Below are 25,068 nucleotides of genomic sequence, written 5' to 3' on the forward strand. Positions count from 1 at the left end.
TTTTGAAATAAAAGTAAACGGTACAAGCTTGTGATGTATCATCATCCCTGTGCAAAATAATCATGAGTCGCTCCAGCTTAAAGATATATGATTGTCAAATCACTCAGACCCGGTGTAATAGACTTGTGACCTCAGTCCAAGCTGTACAAGCTAATTTTAGCTTGGCTTGGCTCCAGCCAACCCTGAGATAATATCATTTAAATCAGAAGAATAACAATTCAATATTTGGAGGAGAAGGTGGAGCTGAGGAAGAGTGAGGGAGGAATCTGAAGTGCTCTGGGCTTTTTTCACTCCTCTGAGTGAGACTGTAATTCAAAATGTGAATAAGATGAACATCCTGTTGAAGGGAAGAAGACTTCAAATTAGAGCTGGAGAACATAAATTCATTAGGAAATGTTTACTGAGCTAATAACTTAAAAAAGAAGTGGGCACATTTCCTCATTGGCGTCCATAAAACCTTTTTTTTTTTGGAGTCGCCCCGGCTGGTCATTAGATAGAATGAAGGTTTACGGCTCTTCACTCACCTTCACTTTACCGCCTTTGGAGTCTACATCCACTTTGATGTACAGTCTGCTGTTTGGAGATGAGCCAGGTTTACAGTTAGGTGATCGGATGCGACGGTCAAAAACAATACAAACTGTAGATTAACAGGGAACTGCGGAGGACTGTTGACAATACATGAATAAAACAGTAAATATCCAATCTTTGGAAGTGTAAACAACAACATTTTTGCCAACTTGCATGGAGAGCCACACACACCTCCTACTGGTAACGGTATAATGAAATCCAACTGTCAAGTGGGGTCATGTGTGGTTTAATGCAATGAGCAAGGTTTGCTGGTCGCCCCAAATCAGATTTGATTGCATAAATGTATGTATACACCCCCGAGTTAAAGATGAGTCACCACAAATATTGAAATGTTTTTACCAGAAGAGGGAGGGATATTAATAGAAATGCTCCAAAATTGTATAAACTTGCATACAAGTAACTGAGCAGATAAATCTAAACCTTGAATGTTTTTTTTTTCTCTCACTGTGTCTAAAAGATGAAATGACAGAAAAAAAATAAAGATTTGTTCCTACACATTCATCTACAATGTGCAAGTATTTCCTCATGCACTGTGGTGATTGTAATGTGTGGGGCATAATAAGAGGCAAAATACCGTGCCTTTGCATTTTCAGCTATTATTAATGGAGTGTGTGGTGCACCTCTATGTGAGACATAAAAGTCCGATAAGGGCATGTGTGAGGATCAGTGCTTCCATCTGTAAATTGGCAGATGAGTCGGTGTTTTCCTTCTGATTAGTTTACCCTCTACACTCAGACCGACTCTGACGTGATTTACGGCGAAGTGTAGTAACTGTTTGCCCTCTCCGCCGCTCGCCAGTCGGAGGTCTTTCCTTTAAGGCTCCTCCACCGTGTCCCTCCCGGGGCGAGGCGGCGGTGGGAGAATAAATGAGTGGGGTAGTGATGTTCAGCTGTTTCCTCCTCTTCGTCGTGGTGTTAGTGCGGCTTTGCCTCTCCTGTCGGTGGGTAAGCACTTTGCCGTGTGACAGCACCCATCCTTCACCGGGCCCTGCCATATGCTGTGTTTCTGTCAGAGGAGACGGCTGCAGATGCTCCAGCTGCTCCCTCCCTGCACACACACACACACACACACACACACACAGCTCAGAACAGGATAAAGAGACAGAGGTGGGAACATTCAGGACTGGGTGAGGGAGAAAGGATCCACATAGAAGTTTGGGTTTGTGTAGTGAAACAGCAAAAACAATCCTTCATTTGTGGAAAGAGAGCGAGCTTGCTGTCGCTCCTGAAGTGGGATTTTCACTCTATTGCTTGTTGGCACCCATTTCTCAGTAATGACGGCGTCTTCAATTGATTGTACCTTTGTAACATTTTTGCTCCAGAATCGCATCAACAGGTCTTTCATATCCCTTCAAAACTCCTCTGCTTCTCCCAAAGTCAAGACATCAGCAATTGAACGAGTCAACCTTCTCTGCTTATTTATTCTTTTTGTTTCTCTCAGCATCTCCTTTAGGCACTTTAGCTCAGGCCTCAGAGTCTCAAAGCAGTCACTTTAGCGCCTGTGATCTACCAGCAGAGAAAACAAAACTACTCATAAAGAGAGCCAAATGGCTGCCACAACGCAGACAGCATACAGAGTTTCACGCTCACAGCCAGCTTGAGTAGGAACCCCCCCGACCCCACCGACCTTCCCGATGTATGTGTGAGAGCAAAGTTTCCTGGACACGGCGCGGGGTGGGAACACAGAGCTGACTTCAAATCATGCATGAAAAATGCCTGTGTCTGTACAGATTCCCCCAAACACCTCTGTGTCAACAGTGAGCCGACTGCTTGTCTGCGGCCTGAACCATCCAGATGCAAACAGCAGGGACCCCCCACCACCGCCACCACCACCACCCAACCATCCACCCACTGTGACACATGAACAGGCACCTACAGCAGCTGCACTGCCTAAAGCTGCCATGTGAGGCGGTTCGCCTGTTTTCTATTCTGAATAAAGGAGCATCTTCTGTCGCTACGGCGGCAACCAGAATGAAGCCTCTGCTCTGTAAAGCTCCTGCTAACTGTTTGTCAGTGATGACGGTTGGTTGGTTGGTTGGCTGGTTGGCTTGACAAAATGAAGGCCAGTTTGAATGAAGTATGGCAATAATAGTCCACTATTCTGTCACCGATCTTTGTCGTTAGTCATTTTTATTCCAACATCTTTAGTTACCTCATATGTCAAGGTGACGCCATCCAATCATAACCAGTCTCATGTTGGTCACCCCCCCCGACCAACACACATGTGCAGGTAACAGGATACTGACTGTAAATCACTGCTGTCATTGATAAGAACGATTTTCTGAGTGTTACATAAATAGACTACCTTCAAAAAGAGATTAAGCTTGAGTAAAGAAATGTGACAGTTACATCTTTTAGGCCTCAGAGAAAACTGAGCTTCAGAAAGTTATAATCCTTAAGATTTCAGACCTGGATGATTTGATGGCACCTGCGGTCCATAAACGTTCTTGTCCATAATGAGGCTTTTTATGTCTTGTCGCCATGCTACATGGGATGGGGAACATTGTTTCATTAGTCCGCCGCCTCTGACTTTTCAGACACACTTCTGTTTTCTTTGATTCGTGTTTAAAACATGATTAGATGAATCCCAGAATTTCCTGTGATATCTACACAATGAGAGCCTTCCCAGCTTTTAACGTGGTGCAGCAACGCTTGTGAAAGTTCAGTTTGCACTAATTGAATACAGCTCTGACACCGTGTGTAGAGAACAAACCGTCAACAGTGAGGCTGATATCAATGGGATAAAACTACAAACAGTAATGCGCTGCTACATGCGTGGATCGCACCGCGGATCTTTCCTCGTGTGTAAGTCGGTAATTTCAGTCCAACGTGGGAATAGCAGACTCCACCGCCGACAATGAAACTGCGGTACGGAGCCGTAAAGCCAAAACGGGGTCAGGCCAGATTTTATGTGATGCAAATGTAAAGTTTATCTTCCCTAGCCTCCGGTGCTGCTGCCCACCAAGTTTCCCTTCTGCTTGTCTGTCTGCTTTCATGGTTTTATTCCTGATGTTTTTGTGGCGAGCACTCTTTACTTGTTGACTTGTTGTGAGCTTTTAAGGTTGCACTGTTCTTTGTCTGCAGCTGCACAGACGAACAACCCGGTTGTTAGCAGTTAGTTTTGTTTTGTTTTGTTTTGTTTTTTTTGTGTGTGTGTGTGTTATGTTTTGTTTTTGTTTTTTTCATTTTCCCAAACAATCCGAAAACTTAAACTAAATTACCTTCTGTGCACAAAACAAAAGACTTGCCAAACACTGCGCTGTCAGGACAGCAACAAAGGAGAGCTCCCATGTACCCCTTAAGGTTTGAATAATGAGGCCGAAAAACAATAATCGTTAACTTGCATGAAATGAATAGCCTGTGATTAAAGAAGGTAAGGTACCAGCTATTATCGTCCTGTGAATGAAGTGTTTATTTTTGACTTTTGTTTAATAGCTCAGAGATTTACGGCTCTGTTTGTTTAATGGTGTCAGGACCACATCAGATTCAGTTATTAATCTCAGTTTTAATCAGTTCAGCAACTTGCTGTAGCTGCTAACTGTGACGCATGCATCAGGCTCCGTCTCCCAAACTGAAATATTCCTATCCGAGCACCGAATCTGTTTGATTTCTCTGTGCAATAACATCTAAAAGTGGGTGGAGGGGATGAATAAGAAAGGCAGAGCTGCAGAGTGTGTCTGTGACATCAGGCCTGTTTACTCTGGCTGGCTGGAGAGTGGAGGGCGAGTCATGCATTATAAAAAGCCGGTGATGAGTTCTGTGCTCAGGGCTTTAGACGACAAGTTTAAAGATCACAGATCTATTAAGCCATTACAGATGAGATGTATTTATGTGCTTGTTCTGTTTGTATCTGTGTGGTTTTAATGAAAAATTGGTCACACACTCCTTCCATTCCTTAGCAGAGACACATCCGTCGTGTTAAGGATTGCTCTGATTTACAGAATTGCCATCTACGTTTACAGTCTACCGTTCGATTGGGAGTTAAACTGCTATCAATAATAATTTCCATTAATAATTCTTAAGGAAATCTGATGATACATTCAGCTGCTCCTCCCTTTCTGTAATTTAATAAAGCTGCGATCCATTTTTTTATTATTAAATTATTTTGTTCCTGAAAAGCAACATCACAACTCCACAGGCTGATGTTGCGCCTGATTTGAAACAAAGCGCAGACTAATGCATTGTGTAAATGACTGATAGTTGCCTCCACAGAGCGGTTTTTAAGATTTTCCATCACTGTCGGCGATATGTACAATTGTACGCAGTGTACAATCTTCGCTGAGGCAGACCGGAGTGCTACTGAATGGAAGATAAGTTGTAATTTCGCCAAAAGACTTGGAGCAGTGTAGCACAAATTACAGCAGAGGGTGGATTAAAAAATAAGAAATCAAACAGGGATGTGTGCTGCGGCAGGAGTAAAATATATCAAGTTGTGTTTTCAAAGCCATTTTTTCCAAGTGAATGTTGTTGTGAATCATTCCTCAGCTGCTCCAGCTGACCTGACTTTACAGAAGCATAGCTGCTCATGTGTTTGCACTTGAAAATGTTTCACATGGGAGACCAAGAAATATTGAAAAATAAAACCAGAAATTTCAGGTAAGGTTAATGTTAGGGACCAAAAAATGCATTTATTTATTTAAAGATGGAGGCAGTTCGTTAGTTTCGTTAGTTAGTCAGTTGTTTACGCCTTACTAAGATGTTTAAAAAATGCTCTGTGGACAAACAGAACAATCAAACACAAAACTTAAAAATAGAATTAGTCCTTCTATTAGCAGACAAAGATGGAAACTGTTATTTCTACTTTATCCAGGGCTGCATAAATTCATACTGTAATTATTTTGGCAGATATTGTGATATAGGAGGTACAAGCCTTCAGTTCCCTGTTGTGTGGTGAATGTGATTTGTAGAGTAACAAATGGTGCTAACAAGGTGTGACACATTTTATCTTTAACTTAAAATAAAAAACAGACCCTGCGATTCTCTTCTTTTTTTCCTCAGGTGCTTATAAGTGAGTTTAATTATATTTCCTCAGTGCAGTCCTATTTTTATCCACAGTGATCATTCCTGAGATGTGTGAACCATAACACCTCTGATCTAAAATTGATTCAGTGGGTTTTTAAGGTGCTCATATTTGCGTATTAGCTGCATTTAACAACAAGACGAGGATTACTCCACAAGGTTGTGTGTGTCCAGTCTGTGCGTTTGTCTGTTGTTTGTCCCTGCCATGTTTATATGTGTAGGACTGACTGAAAACTGAGACTGTGGAGTTAAAATAACAAGTGTTCCATAAATTAATGAATTTCATTAGAATTTTTTTTTTTCTTTTTCAAACTATTTCACGCATGGCAAAACTGTAAATCCATAAACAAACACATAAACAGGCAGAAAAAGATTGATGCATTATGAATAAATCATCTGGGTACTGAAACTCAATATTAACTCTACGTTGCCTGGAGGGTAGAGAGGGAGCTTACGACAGATCCATCTTGAGTCTGAGGAACTAACTGGGAGGCGAGCGCATTAGTAAGCACTTATCTTGGGAACTTAATTACCAAAACAAATGATGATTGTCAGCGGCAATGATTCTTCATTACAGTTATTCTTTACCTAAGGTTGTGTACCAGTATCTCTGTCATTAACACCGCCGGGGATTAAATGAGAGCTACTAAGTCGGTGATTCAGGTAGTCGGTCCATTCAGCGCTGCGTTGGGAGCGATATGTTCACCGTTGCTGGCTGGATTACCATGAAAATTGTAATTAAAAGTCCTCAGTGTGTGATACACAGTGATCTTAAAGGACCAGTGCGGAGCATTTATGAGGCTTGATTGGCAGATTTTGATATAACATCCATAATTATGTATTCTTTGGTGTGTAATCGCACCTGAAACGGGTAACAAAACACTGTTAGAGAGGCAGCTTTTTGCCTTTTATGTTACCTGACGGCCACCGAACTCTCTCCTGCACACTGCAGAGGGAGGGGTATTTAGTTTAGCTAGATGCCCACAAATCCTAAAAGCAGGGTCAGAAAAAGTAAATCTCTTGGTTTTGGCCATTTCGTCTCCTTACTGTTGTACCAAGATTAAGACAGAGTTACCCAGAGTTATCCATCAGTCCATTACTGCGCTGCTGATACTCTGAGGGTCCCAGGGGCACTGCTGGGGTGTACCCGAAGGCAGCATATGGAGACCAGCAGCCATTCACACCCACATTCACACCAATGGGCCGTTTAGAGTCAGTCAAGCCAAACATGTTTGTCTTCGGACTTTGGGAGGAAGCCAGAGAATCAGGAGGCTTCATACAGGGTCGAGGACAACATGCCGGAATAAGAATTACCAACCTCAAATCACCAGATTGCTTCTAAATTAGCTGCTGTGCACCAGCGTGGTATCAGAAGGAGGACAAATTGTTTTTTCCTTTTTGACAAAACAACAATTCTGGATAAAAACTCTGCCAAAAGGTACATCGTCCAGAAATATTCATACCCCCAAAGAAAAATACCCTTTGAATTTCAACTAGCCTGTGACCTTTCCTGTAGCACCACCAGCAGGTGAAACTTTCAAATTTAGCCTCATTAGTAAGAATAATAAAAAATAACTAACCGTCAACACTTCTGTACTGAGGGTTATAATTAAAATTTTATTATCTAGCAGCCATTTGCTGCTACTTTGAGTTTAAATGATGATTTTACATCGTAAACTTTAAATTAAATTATAAAATAAAATCTGCCATCTGTCCGACCCCACCAACAGGACAGCATCATTGGTTTGTTTGGGTTTATGCAAAAAAAAACAAAACAACCAACTGTAATTAATAATTTACAATTTCCATTTTTTTCATATCGTTTCATACGATTGTGGATATTTACCTGGTCATCATCAGAGAGCTACCAATTAGTATTGAAAACAGGTGAATAGCTTTATTTGACATGCATGATAAATGCGGGTGACGTTTGCGTCCAGTATGAATGAGTCTGAGGAGAAAGAGGAGAAGGTTGGCCATGACTGAGGATGACAGCTGATGGCGAGAAGGCTGTCAAGGCAGCCGGCGTGTCTTAATCACCAGGTGCTGCGGTTCAGTTTCTGCCTGGTTAAACAGTGGAATAATTGGTCAAGTTAGCCAGTAATTAGGCCGGCTCCAGCACGCTGCCTTTGAGAGCCCAGCGACTGCTCCGCCATGCTAATTGGGCTATTTATACCATTGACCAGGCTCTCTGGCTTCCTTTCCAATTCGCTTTTCAGCACTTGTTTATTTTTTCGGTGTGTACTCAGGACACAGGGCTGGACTCAGCAGCCTCCTCCTCCTCTCCTAAAGCCATTTTTCATTCCAACTTGACTGAACTTTTGTCCTCTGCACTCTGTCTCTTTGTCAGTCTCTCTGTCTGCCTCCTCTGTTTTTCCTCTCACTGTTGATTTTACCCCCCCCCCACACCACCACCTCCTACCAAATCTGCGGCAGCTCCTTTTTCTCCCAGGCTTTCTGTATTGCTAATCAGTGTTTTATGAATGCCAAAGTCTGTGCATGCTGTCTCATCCTCGGGCGAATGTGTGTGTGTGTGTGTGTGTGTGTGTGTGTGATATCATTCCTCTGTGAGTGTGTGGAGATGGATGCACGTCAGTCAGTCAGACCAGCACCCTCCTGGAGTGTGATTAATAGAGCCAGCTGTGGAAACCACACCGGCACGCATGAATGCATCCCCCCGGTCACAAACACACACAGGAATACCTTGAATGCTCCTTTCTATAGAACACACATTTTTGTCTCACTGTGTGTCTGCAATTTCGGTCCCAAAAATGAGTCCTACTGTAGATCCCAGCAATAGCTCACTCACACCTCAGTCCCTCTTTGTGTGTGATGGCCTCCCTCTATTCTGCCCGTCCGTCGCTTGTTATCTCTGCATCTGTATTCTCTCTGTCTTTATTATTCCCGTATCTTCCACTCTCTTTTTTTTTTCTGCCTCTCTTCCTCTGTTTTATTATCTTTCCTTTTCCCCCCTTCTCTCCGTCGTTCTCTCCCCTTCAGACTAACCCTCAAACCTCCATCAGGAGCAAACAAGGCTCCTTGACATTCAATTTCCTGCTTGCCACGCACTTCTCTATTCAGTGTGCTTCTCCTCCTATTCTAGGACTTTTTTTTGTGCGAGCTGAATAGGTGGATGGATGTGGCATTGGGCGAATGAGTAGGCAGAGGGATGGATGGGATGGATGAGCAGAGAACATGGCTGTTTTTTTTTATTTATTTTTTGGGTGTTAGCCTACCTGGCTGAAGCTTTGCTGGGATTCTGTTGAGATTTTCAGCCCCTCTTCTTTTTTTTTTTGGTGGTACCACATCAAATGTATTTAGAAGCTGTCAGCAATGAAAACAGGAAAAAAAAAAAAACATTAGCAGCAAGTTTTTCTGTTTTATCTCTAGCAAAATTTATCATTGCGTAAAATGTGCTGCAATGTAAAAAAAAAAAAAAACCAAAACAAAACAAACAAAAACAAATGTCTTTCAGTTTAATTGCCTTGATATTGGAAGACCTGGGCAGAACATTAAAAAGTCATTCTAAGTAGATAGAATAAAAAACAAACAAACAAGAATCTATAAAAGTTATTCAAGTTTATTAAAAAAGTTTTTCTTGATATCTTTGCATTGTCACAAGTAAAGAAAGTGCAGCTTATCAGAAGTTTTTATCATTACGTTGTTCTGTAATTACATACTACATTGACAGGGAAGTAGATAATACATAATCAATACCGATCCATCAGCATTTCAGTCTGTGCTTCATAACACATTTGACATTTAAAAATCCTTTACAGCTACGGAATCGTTGACAGCTTCATCAGCTGAACGGGTTTTTATTTAGGCAGAATGACTTTAAAGTCAACCCTACAGATGCAAATGGCCGTCACCGACTAACCGATGAAGTTAAAGTGAAATGAAATAATGATGCGGATATAAAATCAGGATTTTCTGAGCAGTTTTGGACGTCACTGCTCGACAGCATGTCTTCTGAGCGAACATCATCATTAGTCAGTATTTCACACTCACATTTTACATCGTCTAAGTTAGGAGCAGAAATTTAAAAACAAAACAGCTTCGTTGGGAAGTTTTCTGTGTTTAAAATCTGAGTATTTGGGCTCAGAGAGGAAGAAAGGAGCAAAGAGACAAAGAACAGACTTAATTAAAGTGGTTATCAAGTCTGAGGCTGAAAATTGATGCCAATGCTGAACAGCCTTGAATCTGCAGTCTATCTAATGCTCATCAGGCTGAAAAAGAAGTCAGGTTGTATTGAAGTCTATGGGAAAGTGATCCTCCTTCTCCCTGATTTATCTGCCCAGTAAATGTTTTCCTAATGAGTTTATGGTCTCAGTCTGTAGTTTCAAGTCTTCGTCAATACAACATTTTATAAATGATGGTCTAATTTAGAGGAAATAGACTATAAGGCAGGGGACGGACCAGGGGGGCGTGGCCAGACCATACCATACCATCCAATGGGGATAGAGTATGGCGCAGAAATAAAGAAGTGCGGTTTATTTGATTGCGGTGGTAAATTTACAAACAGAGTGTAATTATTACCGTCACTGTTACTGGGCTGGAGCTGACGGCCATCATCGGGCTTAACACAACATAAACATCCACACAGAAGACCCAGAGATTGGAACCAGAACCTTTTTCTGTGAGATATATTGATAACAACTGGGCCACCGTGTTGCCCCCACAAAAGTCGACTCATGTCAGTCTAAGAAACAACATCGTCGAACATCTGTACTTCTGGACTTAAGTGATAGGAAGCTGATTAGATCGCATGAGTCCATCCAGGCAGTCAGATATGACTTGATAATTAGTGTATGTGTTTGTGCCCATCAGCCTGCTCCTGTGTGTGTGTGTGTGTGTGTGTGTTTGCAATGATTCCTGTTGAGAGATAAATGAGTCTGGTTGACATTGTCTGGAACAGGTGGTGAAGTCAGCAGGGAAGACCCGCAGACAACACTCATACATGCACACAAACAGAGACACACACTCTCACACACCCAATTTGACTTCAATGCCGATTTTCTGGATTGTTTGAGAGTGCAGACAGCCTGCCTGGATGGAGAAGGAAGAATCGGTTGCCTTTGAATTGCCCCCGCATCGAGTGGCTGATGTATTGATTACACAGTCAGAGAAACTGCATTAATCATTCGCAGCATGTTTGATTGACTGATTTATTGCTTTTTTTTTTATGAACATTTCATGCTATTTATTAGCCTCTGTGTGAAGCAGTGAGTGTGTTAAAAGACCAATTCACCTTTCAATTATAGCTCTGTGTATTTAAATACTCCTGTTTCAACTAGACCAGCTGGTAACACAAATGAATTACTGAGTTTAATGTGTGTGTGTGTTTCCAGGTGAGTGTTGTGCAGGACTCTGTGAACATCTCAGGCCAGAACACAATGAACATGGTGAAGGTTCCTGACTGCAGGCTGGCCGAGGAGCTCGGAGACTTGTGGGAAAACTCCAGATTCACCGACTGCTCCCTTTGTGTCGCCGGACAGAAGTTCCAGGCGCACAAAGCCATCCTGGCAGGTGAGAGTGTCCTTCCTGTCACCACGTCTTAAAAAAGAGACGGATAAAATCTTTATATTGGTGCTAAAAAATGTCATATCCTCAGGAATAACCTGTGTTTTAATGTCTCATTTTTCAGTCGAATGTCAACTTAAAAGTGTTTAAAAAAAAAAAAAAAAACATGCAGCAAATTTCCGTTGTCATGTCTCAGTAAATTCAAAGGACTTTAAACACACGAACACTTCCAAGATGCTGCTTGTAACTGTCATGTTCTGCTGAATCATTAATGGAGCAGTATACACTGTAACAGAGATGTTTACTGCCGTGCTGGAGCACTGTACAGTTTACATTAGGGCTGTAACTCAATTATTCCGCTGATCGTTCTCTGCTTTTGTCAAACGTCAGAGCGTTAACCAGAGCCACCGGATGATGAAAATGTTCAGTAGACGAAGGTAAAAACATCATGAAGCTGAAAGGTATTTAAGATAAATGGTGTTAGTGACGCTGCTGATTGGTGATGATGATTTTCTTATTGATTTATTTACCGTCACATCGTTGGAAGTTGGTCTTCTGTTGATCTCAGGTTGATCTCACCAAAGCTCAACGTCTGATGTCTTCTTCAATTCTTAGGGCAGACTGATGTTGATGTCTTTTTGGTGAAATAACCAAAATCCAACGCCATGTAATCGTCACATAAATATCATAATGTCTGTTTGCCGGCGTTCAGCGGTTCAAAGTGTTCAGGGCTTCGTTGTGAATTGGTATGTGTAATGAAGAGGAGAATAAAATAAAAATAAAAATAAAAATGAAGAAGAAACTAACACCAAAGTATAAAAGATAGAAGAGGAAAAGTCTAAAAATGTAAATGTCATTTATATGTCACAGTTTTACAGTACATAATAACAGTGCTCATAGTTTTGGAACAAAGTGACTTCCAAAGTAATTTAAGTGCTTTGGTTTATGTTATTATTCATGGTGGAGTTTGTCATTGTCATCCTGGGCCTCATTTCTGTTTTAGTTTTGGTGCAAATACAATTTCAAGCGCTTTTCCACTGTGACAAAAATTAAATTCCGGGGGAAATACTAAATCAAATTTTCAATTTTAATGAATAATTTTCACTTGCTACAGGGATGGTTAAATTTGAATATATTTGATGCCTGTGCAGGAATCAGCTATTGACACCTGCAGCACCTGTGCGTCTTCTTTGGCCTTCAGGAATCCATACGGCTCAGACTTTGTTGTGCAGACAGTCGCACAAAGAAACACGATGCACTTTTGAACAACTTGTTGCCGATATTGACACTTTGATGACAGTCGGCGTCAGGCAGTGAAAAGTTTGAAGGAGCCGGTGAACTGTGTGTCTCTGTGGAGACGGGAAGAGGCTGTTCATTATTGGATTTGTTGAAATGTGTGTGTGAGGAGCCATTTTAATTATGTGCTGCTGTGGTTTGGGGTCTTCCCCTCTCTCTCTCCCTCCCGCTCAGCTCTCCTCGGTCCAGATGACGTCCCTTCCCTCCTCCTCGTTATTCCCCCTCTCGGCCGTTCCCGTGACAACTCTCCCGGCCGTTAATCGCCGTGGAGACGGACAGAGAGGGATCAAACGAAGGAGGGAGAGCAACTCAAATTGGCTCCACACTGGCCGTGTGATCTTTCTGCCACCCGGTGTTCTTCCCCTCTTTCTATCTCTCACCTCCTCTTTATTCCCTCTACTCAATCTCTCCCACCGTTTCTCAATATCCCGTCTTCCTCTTTCATGTTACCCCCCTTTCATTTTTTTTTCCTTCCCCCTTTTCTTGCTTCCTGTCTTGAGTTTTCTCCACATATCTGCCTGTTGTTTGTCGTCCTTTTCCTCTCACATTTTGCTCGGTTCCTTTCGCCGTCTCCGTCTGCTGCTCTCCTCCTCCCTCCTCTCCTCTCTCTCTGTCTGTCTCCGTCACTCTCTCCGTCTGTCTCTCGTCCACCCCTTCCCTTTGTTGCTGCAGTATGAGCTCACCGATGCTCAGCTGCACCAGACAGATTTATTGTAGGTTTGTCTCTACAGTCCTACCTGAGCTAAGTTTGGTGTAACTGCTGGTATCACTCAGCAAGCTTTGGGATCAAAGCGATATTAAATAACATCACAAACTGACTTGGCTGAAGGATTCGTACCGACACCTGTTTCTGATGAATAATATTTTTTTGGCAATGCTCTGTAACTGCAGCCAATGGGAACCAAGAACAAGACAAGACCGGTTGTTGTTGTCTTCCACATTTCCTCTTATCTTGACATCAGGATCTTCAAAAAAAAAAAAGTTTTCTGTTAAGTCGATTTTTATTTTCTTGGAGCAAAAACTGTTGAACTGTTTTCACACATCACCTGGCCAACTTTCCTCGCCTCCCATGTAAACAACACAGATTTACCTCTTCAGAGGATGAAGTTATTTTGTAACGTCCATTTCACCGACTCCTTTAAACAAACCTGACAGTCGAATGGGGGCCGGTGCTCAAGTGAAAAAAAAAAAAAAAAAAAAAGCATCCCTCTCAAAGTTATTACATAACTTTTACTTACATATTTATTCATTTCAATAGCTGGAAACTTTAATTCTACATTTATCACAAGGACAGGCCACACTCAGCTGTTGGAGGACAGAATGGAGGCTGCTTTAAAGCGATAACCAAATTTAAAAACATTTATGTGAAATTAGATGGAGAGAGTTAGAGTGAAATTTAATGGGCTGATAGATGGAGAGAAGGTTAAACCACCGAAGGTCTATGTGTTCGTTGTTCAACGCTCTGTCATCAGTGTTTGATCCTCTGCAGAACGGGGACAGGTCAGAGGGGAGACCAGAAGGTTGGAGGTCGGATGGCCGCTCTTTTGGTGTGTTTACGGCAGAAGCTCCATATGATTAGTGCTCCATAAATGTGGGTGAATCGGTGAAAGTGGCTTCCATTGTGAATCGTTTTGAGAGGTTGATAAGACGGACAACGACAACTTCTCACGGCCGTCACCATGCAGAGTCAGGTGATTAACGGAATGAAGGAAAACTAATGTCAGCTGATTTAATTTACCCGAAAAAGCATCAGTTTAAAGTGTTTTTGCTTGTTTTTGCCACGACAACAGTGAAGCTTTTCTGACAATCAAACGTTCAACTTGTGGCCTTTTTGTTTCTGACTCCGGAGACACAACATTTCTAAGACCTGATCTTCAACACTGCTCTTTATTTTTACAACTGGAGCAACAGCTGTTGACATTTCACCCACTATGGCCATTCACTTCATGGCCACATTTTGCGTCTGTTATCAGCTGAAGACTTATTCGTGGTTTGTGCAGAGCTGATTGATAAGACCACGTTTCAGAATGAGTAATTTAATGGGTAGCTAGTTCTGCACTTCATAACTGAGTATAAAGCAGCTAAATTAATTAGCACATCACTGACTTTGACACATACTTTATAATGTGTTAAACATTTGTTAAAATTTAATCACTAGTTAATTAAGCATTTATTAGTTAACAGAAAAGTAAAGCGAGCACATCATTAAACAAAGTGAAGCATATCGAAAGAAGATCCTGGCTGATTTGGGATTCTGACCGACTGGTGACCGAGTTTAGTTGAGGCTCAGCTCCATCTGTGAGGTTCAACTTCAGCTGATACCGAAACTAACCACTGTGACAGCAGGAAGGGAAACACACACCGTCGCTGTGTTACGCACAACTGCAGAGATAAGATGTGTGGATTTTTTTCAAGCACGCAGAATTACCATTCGGCCGTGATTTCAAGCAACAGAAAGGGGACCGATTTGTGTAATTTGAAACGCTGTGGTTGGATCAGATACAGAGCACCGTCGGTTTGTGCTGGAGATTAAACATGACCTCCCCAGCTCGGGTCACGCTGGTGATAATAAGAGAGAAAACATCCTGTGTTTAGCCTTCAAAGCAGCGCAGCGAGTTCACAACACAAACTCGAGACTCATCCATGTGTCCCCGTTGGAATTAATGGCTGCGAAACTTTGCAGCACTGAAATGAATTTATGTGTTTACTTCGCCTGTAGAAAATCAATACTCTGAAATCTGGGTGAAAATCTGATCATAAAAATGCCATTTGCATTGCAAAGTCTCTTTTTAACCGTTATCTTTTACGTGTAGGGACTTTAGTGCATAATCAGCAGCTTGTCTGCATCTCGTATCCACATTTACTCCTTTTACAGCCTGAGCTGTCCTTCTCGCAGAAGGATTTGTGAACGGTGGGGAACAGTTTTTGATTTGTGTAGGTATAAAAGCTGAGTGAAAATTTCAAAAAACATATGTTCCCATCTTAAAAACTGTGTGTGTTAATTGGTGAAAATAAGCCTCATCAGCTCCGCGCTGCCGTGTTAAAATAGTCTGTGCTGAGTGGCAGCAGGTGACCGTGTTGTCAAAACAGGAAGACTGACTTTAATTAAAGAATAATGTGCCAAATAAGCTCCAGTCAAGTTGGTCTGTCAGCATTAAATGCAGCCCGAACACACCTCAGAGGTCGTCATGAGTCTGTCAGCAGGAAGGAGCTGCAGTCGGCTCTCTGCTGTCACAGCTGTCAATCATCTGTTCTGGCCCTGTGGCAGCCTGTTAACGGATATCAGAGACCTCGCCGTGTATCAACATTACACACAATAACAACCAACCCCTCCTCTCTGTCCTTTGTTCCTCTCTCTGTCTCAGCTCGCTCGCCGGTGTTCAGTGCCATGTTTGAACACGAGATGGAGGAGAGCAAGAAGGTGAGTCGAGCTCTTGACTCTGTTGTTCCAGTTCTCTCTGTGGCGACTTGAATGTCTAAATTCCAATCTTTCTCTGTGTTGCGTCAGGAGGCCCCTCACCTCTCAGAAAGCCAGTCTGCTCGTGTTCCTTCATGTCATGTTGACCGCAACTCTATTATCTGGTGTCCTTAGAAGTGTGTGCAGAATTTCTGCGTGATTATTGCGTCTTAGAAATAATACCAAAGGCACAAGGTGTTTGCAGACAAAAATGAAACAATGCCGCTGAAAATTAGTCCAGGCTGCGTCGCTTTCGGCTCCGTCTTCTCCCTGTTAAAGGATTAAATTGTGGCAGGGGAGGAAGGAATCCATTTCTGCCGTGGTACCTTTTTTTTTTTTTTTTTTTTTTGGGAGGGGGGGGGGGCAGCTATCCTCAGGGGGTGCGCAAGTTTTCATCTGCATAATACTGGATATTTGATTCTCTACTATCAATATCTGAGAGAGAAAAAAATTATGTATAAGACAAAATATGTCTTTTATCATCAGCACATAGCCTGTTAGCGGTTAGCTCAGCAGCTCTGGCCACAAAAAAAAAAAAAAAAAGCACCTGTAACAGACAAAATGGGGAAGATTTGAGCTGAGATACTTCCCGATGTGACGAAGGCTCTACTTACGTTGCATTGTACATTGTTGTACTGATATGAGCGCAGGTCTGAAAAGCATATTAACATGTTCATTGTACAGTTAAACTGCAAAAAGGGAGGGATGAACAACTTTGCTAAAAATAGTAAATTGTGCAATCTTAGATCAGAGATTTTTTTAATCTCTGCACTCACTGATTGTCATATTATTTTTACTTTAATTCTTCATAGGATTTAAAGAAATATGCAGAATGACTGAACGGTAAACATTTCATCTGTTATCTGAATTTCACTCACATATAATATGAGTGAGTTCACAGCTCAAGTTGTTTTCTTAACCTTAGTGTTAAGTACTTTAGTAATAAACCGGTTTTATAGTAGTTTAAATTAATCTCTTTGAAACCTCTATTTACAGCCGGCAAGTTCATTTTTACTTGGCCTCTGTGCATTAAATAGGCTTTGTGCATCTGTGTGTGTCTCACCACTGCATTCACTTGTGGCTTTTCTTTGTGTGGTGTTTGTGTGTTTTTTTTTTTCCATGTGTGTGTGAGATGCAGAAAGCCCTCATCGCCACATTCGGTTGTGCTCGTATGATGGGATGGTGGTGAGCCTGAACCTTGGTGATTTAGCCGTCATGTCAGCAGAATATTGATGCCTGCATAGCTCGAATGGGGAAATTATAAAGCACAGAGCAAGGAAATGCATCTTAATTGCTATTTAAGTGGGCGTCTTCATCAGAAAGAGGGAAAGAGGGGTGGGCCACGTCCCTGTACGACTTGGGGGAAACAGATAGATGGGTTAACACTCCTCTGCAGCACTCTATAGAGGAGAGACAAATGAGCTCATAAAGAAACACTCTAATAGAGGACTGCTCTGTGAATACACGGCAGCTCCCGGTACTGTAACTACACGACTGTTGTCTGTTGAAAGAAGTCCTGTTAGTTTTTCTCATGTGACCTCCAATGCGGTTGTGCGATGCTGCTGCTTTTATTTCATTTTAATTATTTTTTTAATTATTTATTTGTTGTTAAATTTCATTAACACTGCAACACTCTCTGCTGTCAAAATTTAACAGCATGTTTTTCATTTTTTTGTATCTAACACCATCCCTCGTTCTTCCCGGATCACGAACAGGTTGGAGAAGTAAGAGAGCCCAAGCTGTGAGCAGGAATATTTTAATATGCACATGCAGATCCTGTGTGCTGTAGCAGCAGGTCAGAGTCCCGTTGGCATCGCTCACTTACCTTCACATGTTACCTGAAGGGCACTACAGCTGTAAAGACCCTGCCATTAATTCTTGGTGTGTTTGTGTTGCTGTTGAGCGGTCAGAATGGACACAAATGCACTAAGCTGTTGGTATACGCAGCCTGACCCTGCTAAAACGCCGCTGGTCACCATGGTGACAATAAAGCAGCGTTATAATTGGTTTACTACTTTGTTCTGCCTCTCAGTGTGGAGGGAAAGGTTCAGGTTACCCTCGCTGTGCCGGCGAGCGATAAAGCCGACTTTCGCTGGCTGCAGGCGCTGTCAAGGAATGAATGCTCGGGATTAATTTTCAGGAATCAGCTGGAAAGAATGAAATAAATGTACTAGAGTGTAGTTTTGCTGAAACGTGTTCAGACTGTTCAGAGGATCCTTTAAGTGTTTGGTACTTGGAACATTTTGCATCAGCGCGTTGTCTGACTGTCCCTGTGTGTATGCTAAACAAGGTGAGTGAGTTTAATTCAGGTAAAATTTGGGATATTAAAAAAAAAAAAAAACCTCCACTCTGCTGCTGTGCGTGGTTTTGATGGCTTGTCAAAGCATCTGTCTTTTAAAGTCTCTATGAACTCTCTGCTGTCCTCTCCTCCCGCTCAGAACCGTGTGGAGATAAATGACGTGGAGCCAGATGTCTTCAAAGAAATGATGTGCTTCATCTACACGGGCAAAGCCCCCAACCTGGACAAGATGGCTGATGACCTGCTGGCTGCAGCTGACAAGGTGTGCTGCCGTACGCACCTGGTGCTGTGTACGCTGACATGAAAACATTATGCATAACAATATCCCCCACAAAAACACTAAATGCTTCTCAGCTGCTGAGCACATACGCACAATGTATGGCACAATCCCACCCAAACAGACTTTTGTTGGAACAGGTGTGTACTCAGTGTTTCCTGTCTGCTCGACTAAACTTACGTTTTACTCCTCTGCTTCTTTTTTTAAAGTTTTGTTTTCTTCATTTTCCAGATTTCTGGGGATGTTTTTGTGCTGCTCATTGTAGAGTTTAATTTGTGTGTTTTAATTGCTCACAGTAGGTTTAGACCAGTGCGCTACAACTGAAGCAACCAGTCTTTCACTTTTTAAGTAAACCTATTAGTCTTTTTTTTTACATGTTTATAGCCAAATTTGAAGGATTTAATAACAACAATGTCTTATAAAAATTCCAGGGGGCCTATTCAGCTCTGTCACTAATAAAGGGATGTCACACAGGAGGTGAAGAATTAAGCCAATGTGCAAGTGAAGTGCTAAAACCTGCAGTTTGTCAATTGGCCACATGGGACTGCTTTTTAAAAGGAGAGTCAGTTTTCATAGACTCATGTTTTGCAGCAGAAATAAACATGTTCACAGCCTGGAATAAAAGCTAATTTACTCCCTCAGGACAACAGGTTCTCTAAAAGTTTCAGCTTTATCGAGCCTTAAATTTCTGTTCTGCATCATTGTGGGCGTGGTCTCTTCGAGTGGCAGGTGTGCGAACGCAGATTAGCCAAAAACCAGCGTGCACCAAAGTCTCAGCTCAGACGGGAGCTGCGCTGAGTCAGGTCCTGTCAAGATGGCGTTGGCGTGCCAACCCACGAGCCCACTGTGATGTCACAGCGCGGGGCAGCTTCAGTTTGTGATGGGATGAGGTGCAGTTTTGAAAATGGGCCTTTAAGCTGTCAGCTTGTCTTTTGGACTATTTGTTTGAACGCCTCAGACTACTTATATTATCATTTTATACACACACACACACACACACACACGTGTCTGTGTAGCAGTTTATTTCAATGGTAGAAAACAATATGTGTCTGAAACAGCCCAGCATGATATCAGCTCCTTTACATCATTAGTGTTGGAAAATGACTGCCAGGTTGAGAAATTGTGGTGAGGAAAAATTCCTCCATTGCCTCTGCTTATCCCCTACACAGGAGATAATATTATTGTTCCTTGCAATTTTGTAATCACTTGTGGTGGAAATAATTTTTTACCTCCCAAGCGAGCCCCTTTTCCATCATCACTCCCCCTCCGTCTGTGTAACTGTCACTTTCCCTTCTCTTGGCCATATATTTCCTTATTCAATTTAGGCTTTTTGCCGCCGCTGTGGAGTAATGCTGTTTTTCCGTATCATTAAACAGTGCAACAACAGTTGTTGGTGGCAGCATTGTTTAAGTAATTTAGTTTACCTGTTGTTTCTGCTCTCCCTCACTCTGTCACCGGCAGTACGCTCTGGAGAGGCTGAAGGTGATGTGCGAGGACGCTCTGTGCACGGGTCTGTCCGTGGACAACGCCGCCGAGATCCTCATCCTGGCCGACCTGCACAGTGCTGACCAGCTGAAGACGCAGGCCGTGGACTTCATCAACTAGTGAGCGCCGTCATCCGTCTGCAGAGCATCAACGCACGCCTCACGCTTAGCTTACGGACAAAGGGAGTCATTTTTGTCTCCCGAGGAATTTTAATTTAATCCTCAGATCAGATTTTTTTGCTGCCGTGTCATATTGAGCCGTTTAGCCAAAAATCGAACTGCGTTGTTAATCATGTTGCAGCCTGTTTAGGTGAGATGGAGCCTATTAGCATCAACGGCTGCTATTTATGTCCACAGAGAGGTGATTGATCCGGTGTTTGAAAACAGAAAGCTCCGCTGTCTCACAGCCAGACACATTTTACATCCCTTTGTTCAATCCTCTGCCCTCCATTTGCAGCTTTACTTCATTTCCTGGTCTTGTTCCCAAGCAGGAGCAGCGACCCCCCCCCCTCCTGTTATTCCTCCCTTTCTCCCTCTGCTGCTCTGTGCTTAAGAGCTCATGTGAGCCTGAAGGTGTTCAGTAATGCAGATTTTTGCCCCTAATCCCTGTCATTAATTGTGGTTATGGGCATTATGACAGTTTAATTTGTGACTGCGCTGTTGTGGTGGTCAGGAAAATTGGCCACGGGAGACTCCTGGCCAGCAAAGCGTTATCAACCTTCCTCCTGCGGATGCAATCGACAGCAACAAGAGCAACAAAACAAAAATCAATTTAGAGGACAAATATTGAAAAAAGACGACATGGAGGAACCAATAATCCTCCTCCCAGTAGCACCTCCACCTCCTTCCAGACCGGTCTTCACAAGCAGCTTACAGTCATTTAGTTGAGACAATAGGAGTCCTCTTTATCCTGCCTTTCTCATTTATTCATCCTCTCCAGGGATGCAGCAGAGTAAAGCCACCCAAACTCTCTTTATCCAATTTGTTTACACATATATATTTTTATATAAAAAAATAGTTTCTCCACGTTTTATTGGGATAAATTCATAGAATAAATCACAGTAAATAGTACAAATGCAACTTGAGTAATTTAAGTGAGGCTGTTTTTAAAGCAGCTTTTCTGAAACTAGTTGATTTGGTAAAAGTGGCGGGGTTCCTCATTATTACTGCTGACTGCAGGTCATAGCTGGGCTCTTTTTAATTTACCTCCACATCACTGCTCCTCAGCCTCCCTCGCTCTGCACTTTCATTACTCTCCCCCACCTCCCCAGTTATTTATTTATTTGTTTGTCACCTCTGCCGTCTCGCTCCACTTGTCCTCCTCCTCCTCCTCCTCCTCCTTCTCCTGGACCTTACCTCGGCCTCAGCGCCTTGGCCATTACTGTACGCAGGCGTGCACTTCCTCCACAGAGGATGGGGTCAGAGGTCGGCTGGAGGTCTGCAGCTGCTGTGTGTGTGTGTGTGTGTGTCGACCAGGCCACCGCAAACACAAACACATGGACACAAACACACGCTGTTGTCGATTTACACACAATGAAACATGAAAAATGTCATTAAAGGCCACGCAGCGGTGTGCGTGATAGTGCAGCCCAGCACCCCGAGGGTCTCAGGATGCTGCCACAGGGTGTGTTGGTGGAGACACACATCTAATGATCAGCACCAGGAATTCATTACAAGATTTATCCAACTTCTTTTCCGTCTTTCTGGCTTCCATCGGTTCATTATCACCCTCGCACAGACACGGGGAATCCAAATAATTATATAGCTTGAAAATTACCATGATTTTTTTTCTCATGGTGTAATATTTGAAGCCAAACAAAAAGATAAATTATTTTTGAAGTGTAGTTTCTCCCAAAATAATCAGACTTCAGTGCTCTCTGTACATTACGTCAACTCAAATTAGGTTCAGTAATTCAGGTCTGTAGGTCTGAAACATTAGAGAGTTTAGTCACTAAAGTCATTAGTGAACACAGCTCGTGAATGTATGACATGATATGAAGATAAAACTTGGACTCAACAGACTTTGTCACCACTTGCCCACATATTTATATTTATGGTCTTGAGTTAAGTCTTTTTGGTTGCATGATGTTTTTTTCTCCCAGAAACGACCTTTGAGGTTAAATATATAAAAATATAAAGTAAATAGCCGCGCTGCCAGCTGGTATGACAAATCCTGAATGTGTCCGTGCTGCTCTCCAGAGATTGAGTCATATAATCCCAAACTCTTTTGAAACTGCTTTATTTGTGTGCGCTTACTTTATTTTGCTTGTTGATGGAGTCTGTTGCTCTTTTAACGTTCTGCATCTCCTGTCGCTGCCTTCTTTCTCGTAGTCACGCTGCTGATGTGATGGAGACGTCGGGCTGGAAGTCCATGGTGATCTCTCACCCCCACCTGGTAGCAGAGGCCTACCACTCCCTGGCCTCGGCCCAGTGCCCCTTCCTGGGTCCCCCGAGGAAACGCCTCAAACAGTCTTAGTGCCCCGGAGGTCAACTCTTCAGTCCTGACCCTGCTGTGTCCTCCTGTACCAGCGACCTCACTGCTCCCCTCTCCCGGCCCTCCTCTCACTCCTACAGCATCCAGAGACGCCCAAGACTTGGCTAGATACGTCTAAGGGAGCTGCTCAGCTGGGCAGAACAGACTGGTGCCGCAGAGGAGGTACTACACATCTCTGTCGGTGGGGATGGGGTAAACTCTGCCAGACCTGGACCTGGATATGTATGGTTGCAAGCTCAGAGCCTCACAAACTCCATCTATCCTCCGTCTACGCTCTTGGAAAAGTCAGAACTTTAGTCTGCAAGTCGCTCACATAAAGAAATGATCTGGCTTTGAACAGAAATGTCAACGCCGAGTCTCTGTAAATACAATCTTGTGGCATATTGTCTTGTACGGTGTCTTGAATGTTAGAGCCCAAAATGTGCTTGATTAAGGACAAGTGAACAGGATCAACCAACCAGAAAGTGAAAGACTCTTCTATTTGTACAAAGTGTTATTTTTTTAGAACATGAACAATTCAGAGTTTGAATGAATCTGAACATGTTTTAATGTTCCCCTTTTAATGTCTTAAAATGGGCAGACACTGTGCGGAACAAAGTTTAACCTCTGACTGATTTTTTTGGGGTCTGGTTGACTTTCCACCACATTGGCTGCTGCTGACGTGTGTTTTGAGGGCAGTAATGACACCTGATTAACGGCCCGAGCGATCAACGATCCGTCTCACGGGTGATTCTCGGCAGGCTCCGCAGGCCGACCTCCTACATAACTGAAAGAGCAGCAGGCTTGATTTTATGTTGTTGGAGTAAGATTTTACAAGTCATGGCTAACGCTGTCGGGGCAGATTATTCTGTCTGCAGCTGTCAGCCATAATTTTTTCCATTAGAGCTGAACAGATATTGGAAAATTGATCGAAATCGCAGCATTGCCAAGTGTCAAAATGGCAGGAGCTGAAATTTCCACCAAAGGTAAAATGTGACCATGAGGGACCTAAATAATCATATTCTGCAGGGAACATTCTTGTTCCCTGAAAGCTCAGACTAAAATCTAATCATAGTTTTAAAAAATATTATGCATTACGGACATTGAAATCCTGTTCTAATCCATTTTTTTTTTTTTTTAATCAATCAATCAAAGTGTAAATCCTTTAGCAGAACCTTTACTGACTGGAATGAATCAAGGCAGAATTATGTCACATTTCCCATAGACTTCAATGCAGGTTAAAGGCTCTGCCACTTTTATATCCAGTTCATCTTCGGCCCACCTTCCATTGATGGAGGAGTCAAACTACCGCTGGCTCTCGTTGAGGTTTTGTTTGCAGATCGTGGATTTGAGCTCCGTGATGAATCAATCTGTGAAGGAAGTCGGAATCAGACGTGTGTTATCAGTCAGCGCGCTCGGTGTCTGCCCAGGTTTAAGGAGCACGTTAAGGAAATCAAACGCACTGTTTACTCAGCTGTTAATCACAGAACATTCCCGATAACTGAAACTATGTGTCGACCTCCGAACCTATAAAGTACAGACGTTTTGAATTTCTCTGGTTTGACGGTGTCCTTTTAATCCCCGGTCTCATCGTTATGCAGTTTGGTCAGCTACTGACTCATTAGTGCACGGCCTCTTTCAACCCGCTGCCAGAAAAAACACGTTTCACTTTCAGGATCAAAGTGTGAACCGCAGCACACATGGCGCTCCGCCCCGCCCCAGGCCGATCACCAGGGCTCACGTCCAGCTGTGTCTCCCACTCGTGGCTGTACGCCTGTTTGACTCGTGCTCTTTCCTCCTGGACCGTGTCACTCTGTTGGCCCAAGCGGAGGCCTAACGGGCTTTAAGGAAGCTCCTTCCTGAGCCCCACAAATCGCTCCACATCAAACAGTCAGCTCCAGACAGACACCTTTGGGGATCATCTGCTGTTGTCCTGACATCCATCAAACTGATGGAGGGCTGTGATTCTTGATACAGGGAGCACGAGCGTGGTTCAATTAAGTTAGCATCACATTTTCAGGGGAGCGTGGCAGTCATTTATATTTTTGGGCATGTTTTAAGGCTTATTGTCCATCATAGGACACTTTACCACCGACGATGAAGCCGACTCAGTGTGTTGTATTTGATGTGTCTCCAACAACCATCTGAGGTAAAACGAGGTCCTCCCTCAGATATGTTGGATATTAAATCACATTTAATCTGAATATATAAGTAACATAGCTAACGTGTGTTTTGGACGTGATGCAGAAGTTTCAAAAATCACAGGAGCTGCCATTTTCTTCTGAATGCATCACAACACAGTCGCTCCGTTAAGTGTTGTGGTGCTACGGAGACATCCCATCCTACAAATCATTTTCCAGATATGGAGGAGAATGTTTGTTTAGCACAAGACAAAACAAAAATCACATCATTGTTCAATTTCAGTGAAAATGAAACAAATGAATTCAATCCCGTCTCGATGTGATTTTTGTTGCCTTCTATGCATCTCCCACTCAGGCTGCACATTAATGTGCGTATTTGTGGACATTTCTCTCCAGGAAAGTGTGTCCAAACTTTGAACAAACTGCTCCTATCACGATGTAGCAAAAAATGTTGAGGCTGATTAGCTTGAGCTGATTAATTTGGATGTGATGTCACGCTGAGCTACACAGTC

At 42.8% G+C, this 25,068-nt stretch overlaps 1 protein-coding gene across 6 annotated transcripts in view; it reads left to right on the forward strand.

Annotated features, from left to right (window-relative positions):
* spop (speckle type BTB/POZ protein) overlaps window positions 1–24,542 on the forward strand; it is a 79,069-nt gene extending 54,527 nt beyond the window's left edge. For 5 of the 6 annotated variants that reach the window (XM_029508850.1, XM_029508851.1, XM_029508852.1 and 2 more), the window contains 5 exons: window positions 10,958–11,135; window positions 15,791–15,846; window positions 18,321–18,443; window positions 19,920–20,062; window positions 22,274–22,418. In XM_029508850.1, the coding sequence (XP_029364710.1) occupies window positions 10,958–11,135; window positions 15,791–15,846; window positions 18,321–18,443; window positions 19,920–20,062; window positions 22,274–22,418 (645 nt within the window). Of the gene's footprint in view, window positions 1–10,957; window positions 11,136–15,790; window positions 15,847–18,320; window positions 18,444–19,919; window positions 20,063–22,273 lie in introns of all 6 variants that reach the window. The other variant, XM_029508856.1, reaches the window with a different exon arrangement.
* Window positions 24,543–25,068: the final 526 nt, after the last annotated feature.

This window comes from Echeneis naucrates, chromosome 8 (genome assembly GCF_900963305.1).
Source record: "Echeneis naucrates chromosome 8, fEcheNa1.1, whole genome shotgun sequence".
Lineage (NCBI taxonomy): Eukaryota > Metazoa > Chordata > Actinopteri > Carangiformes > Echeneidae > Echeneis > Echeneis naucrates.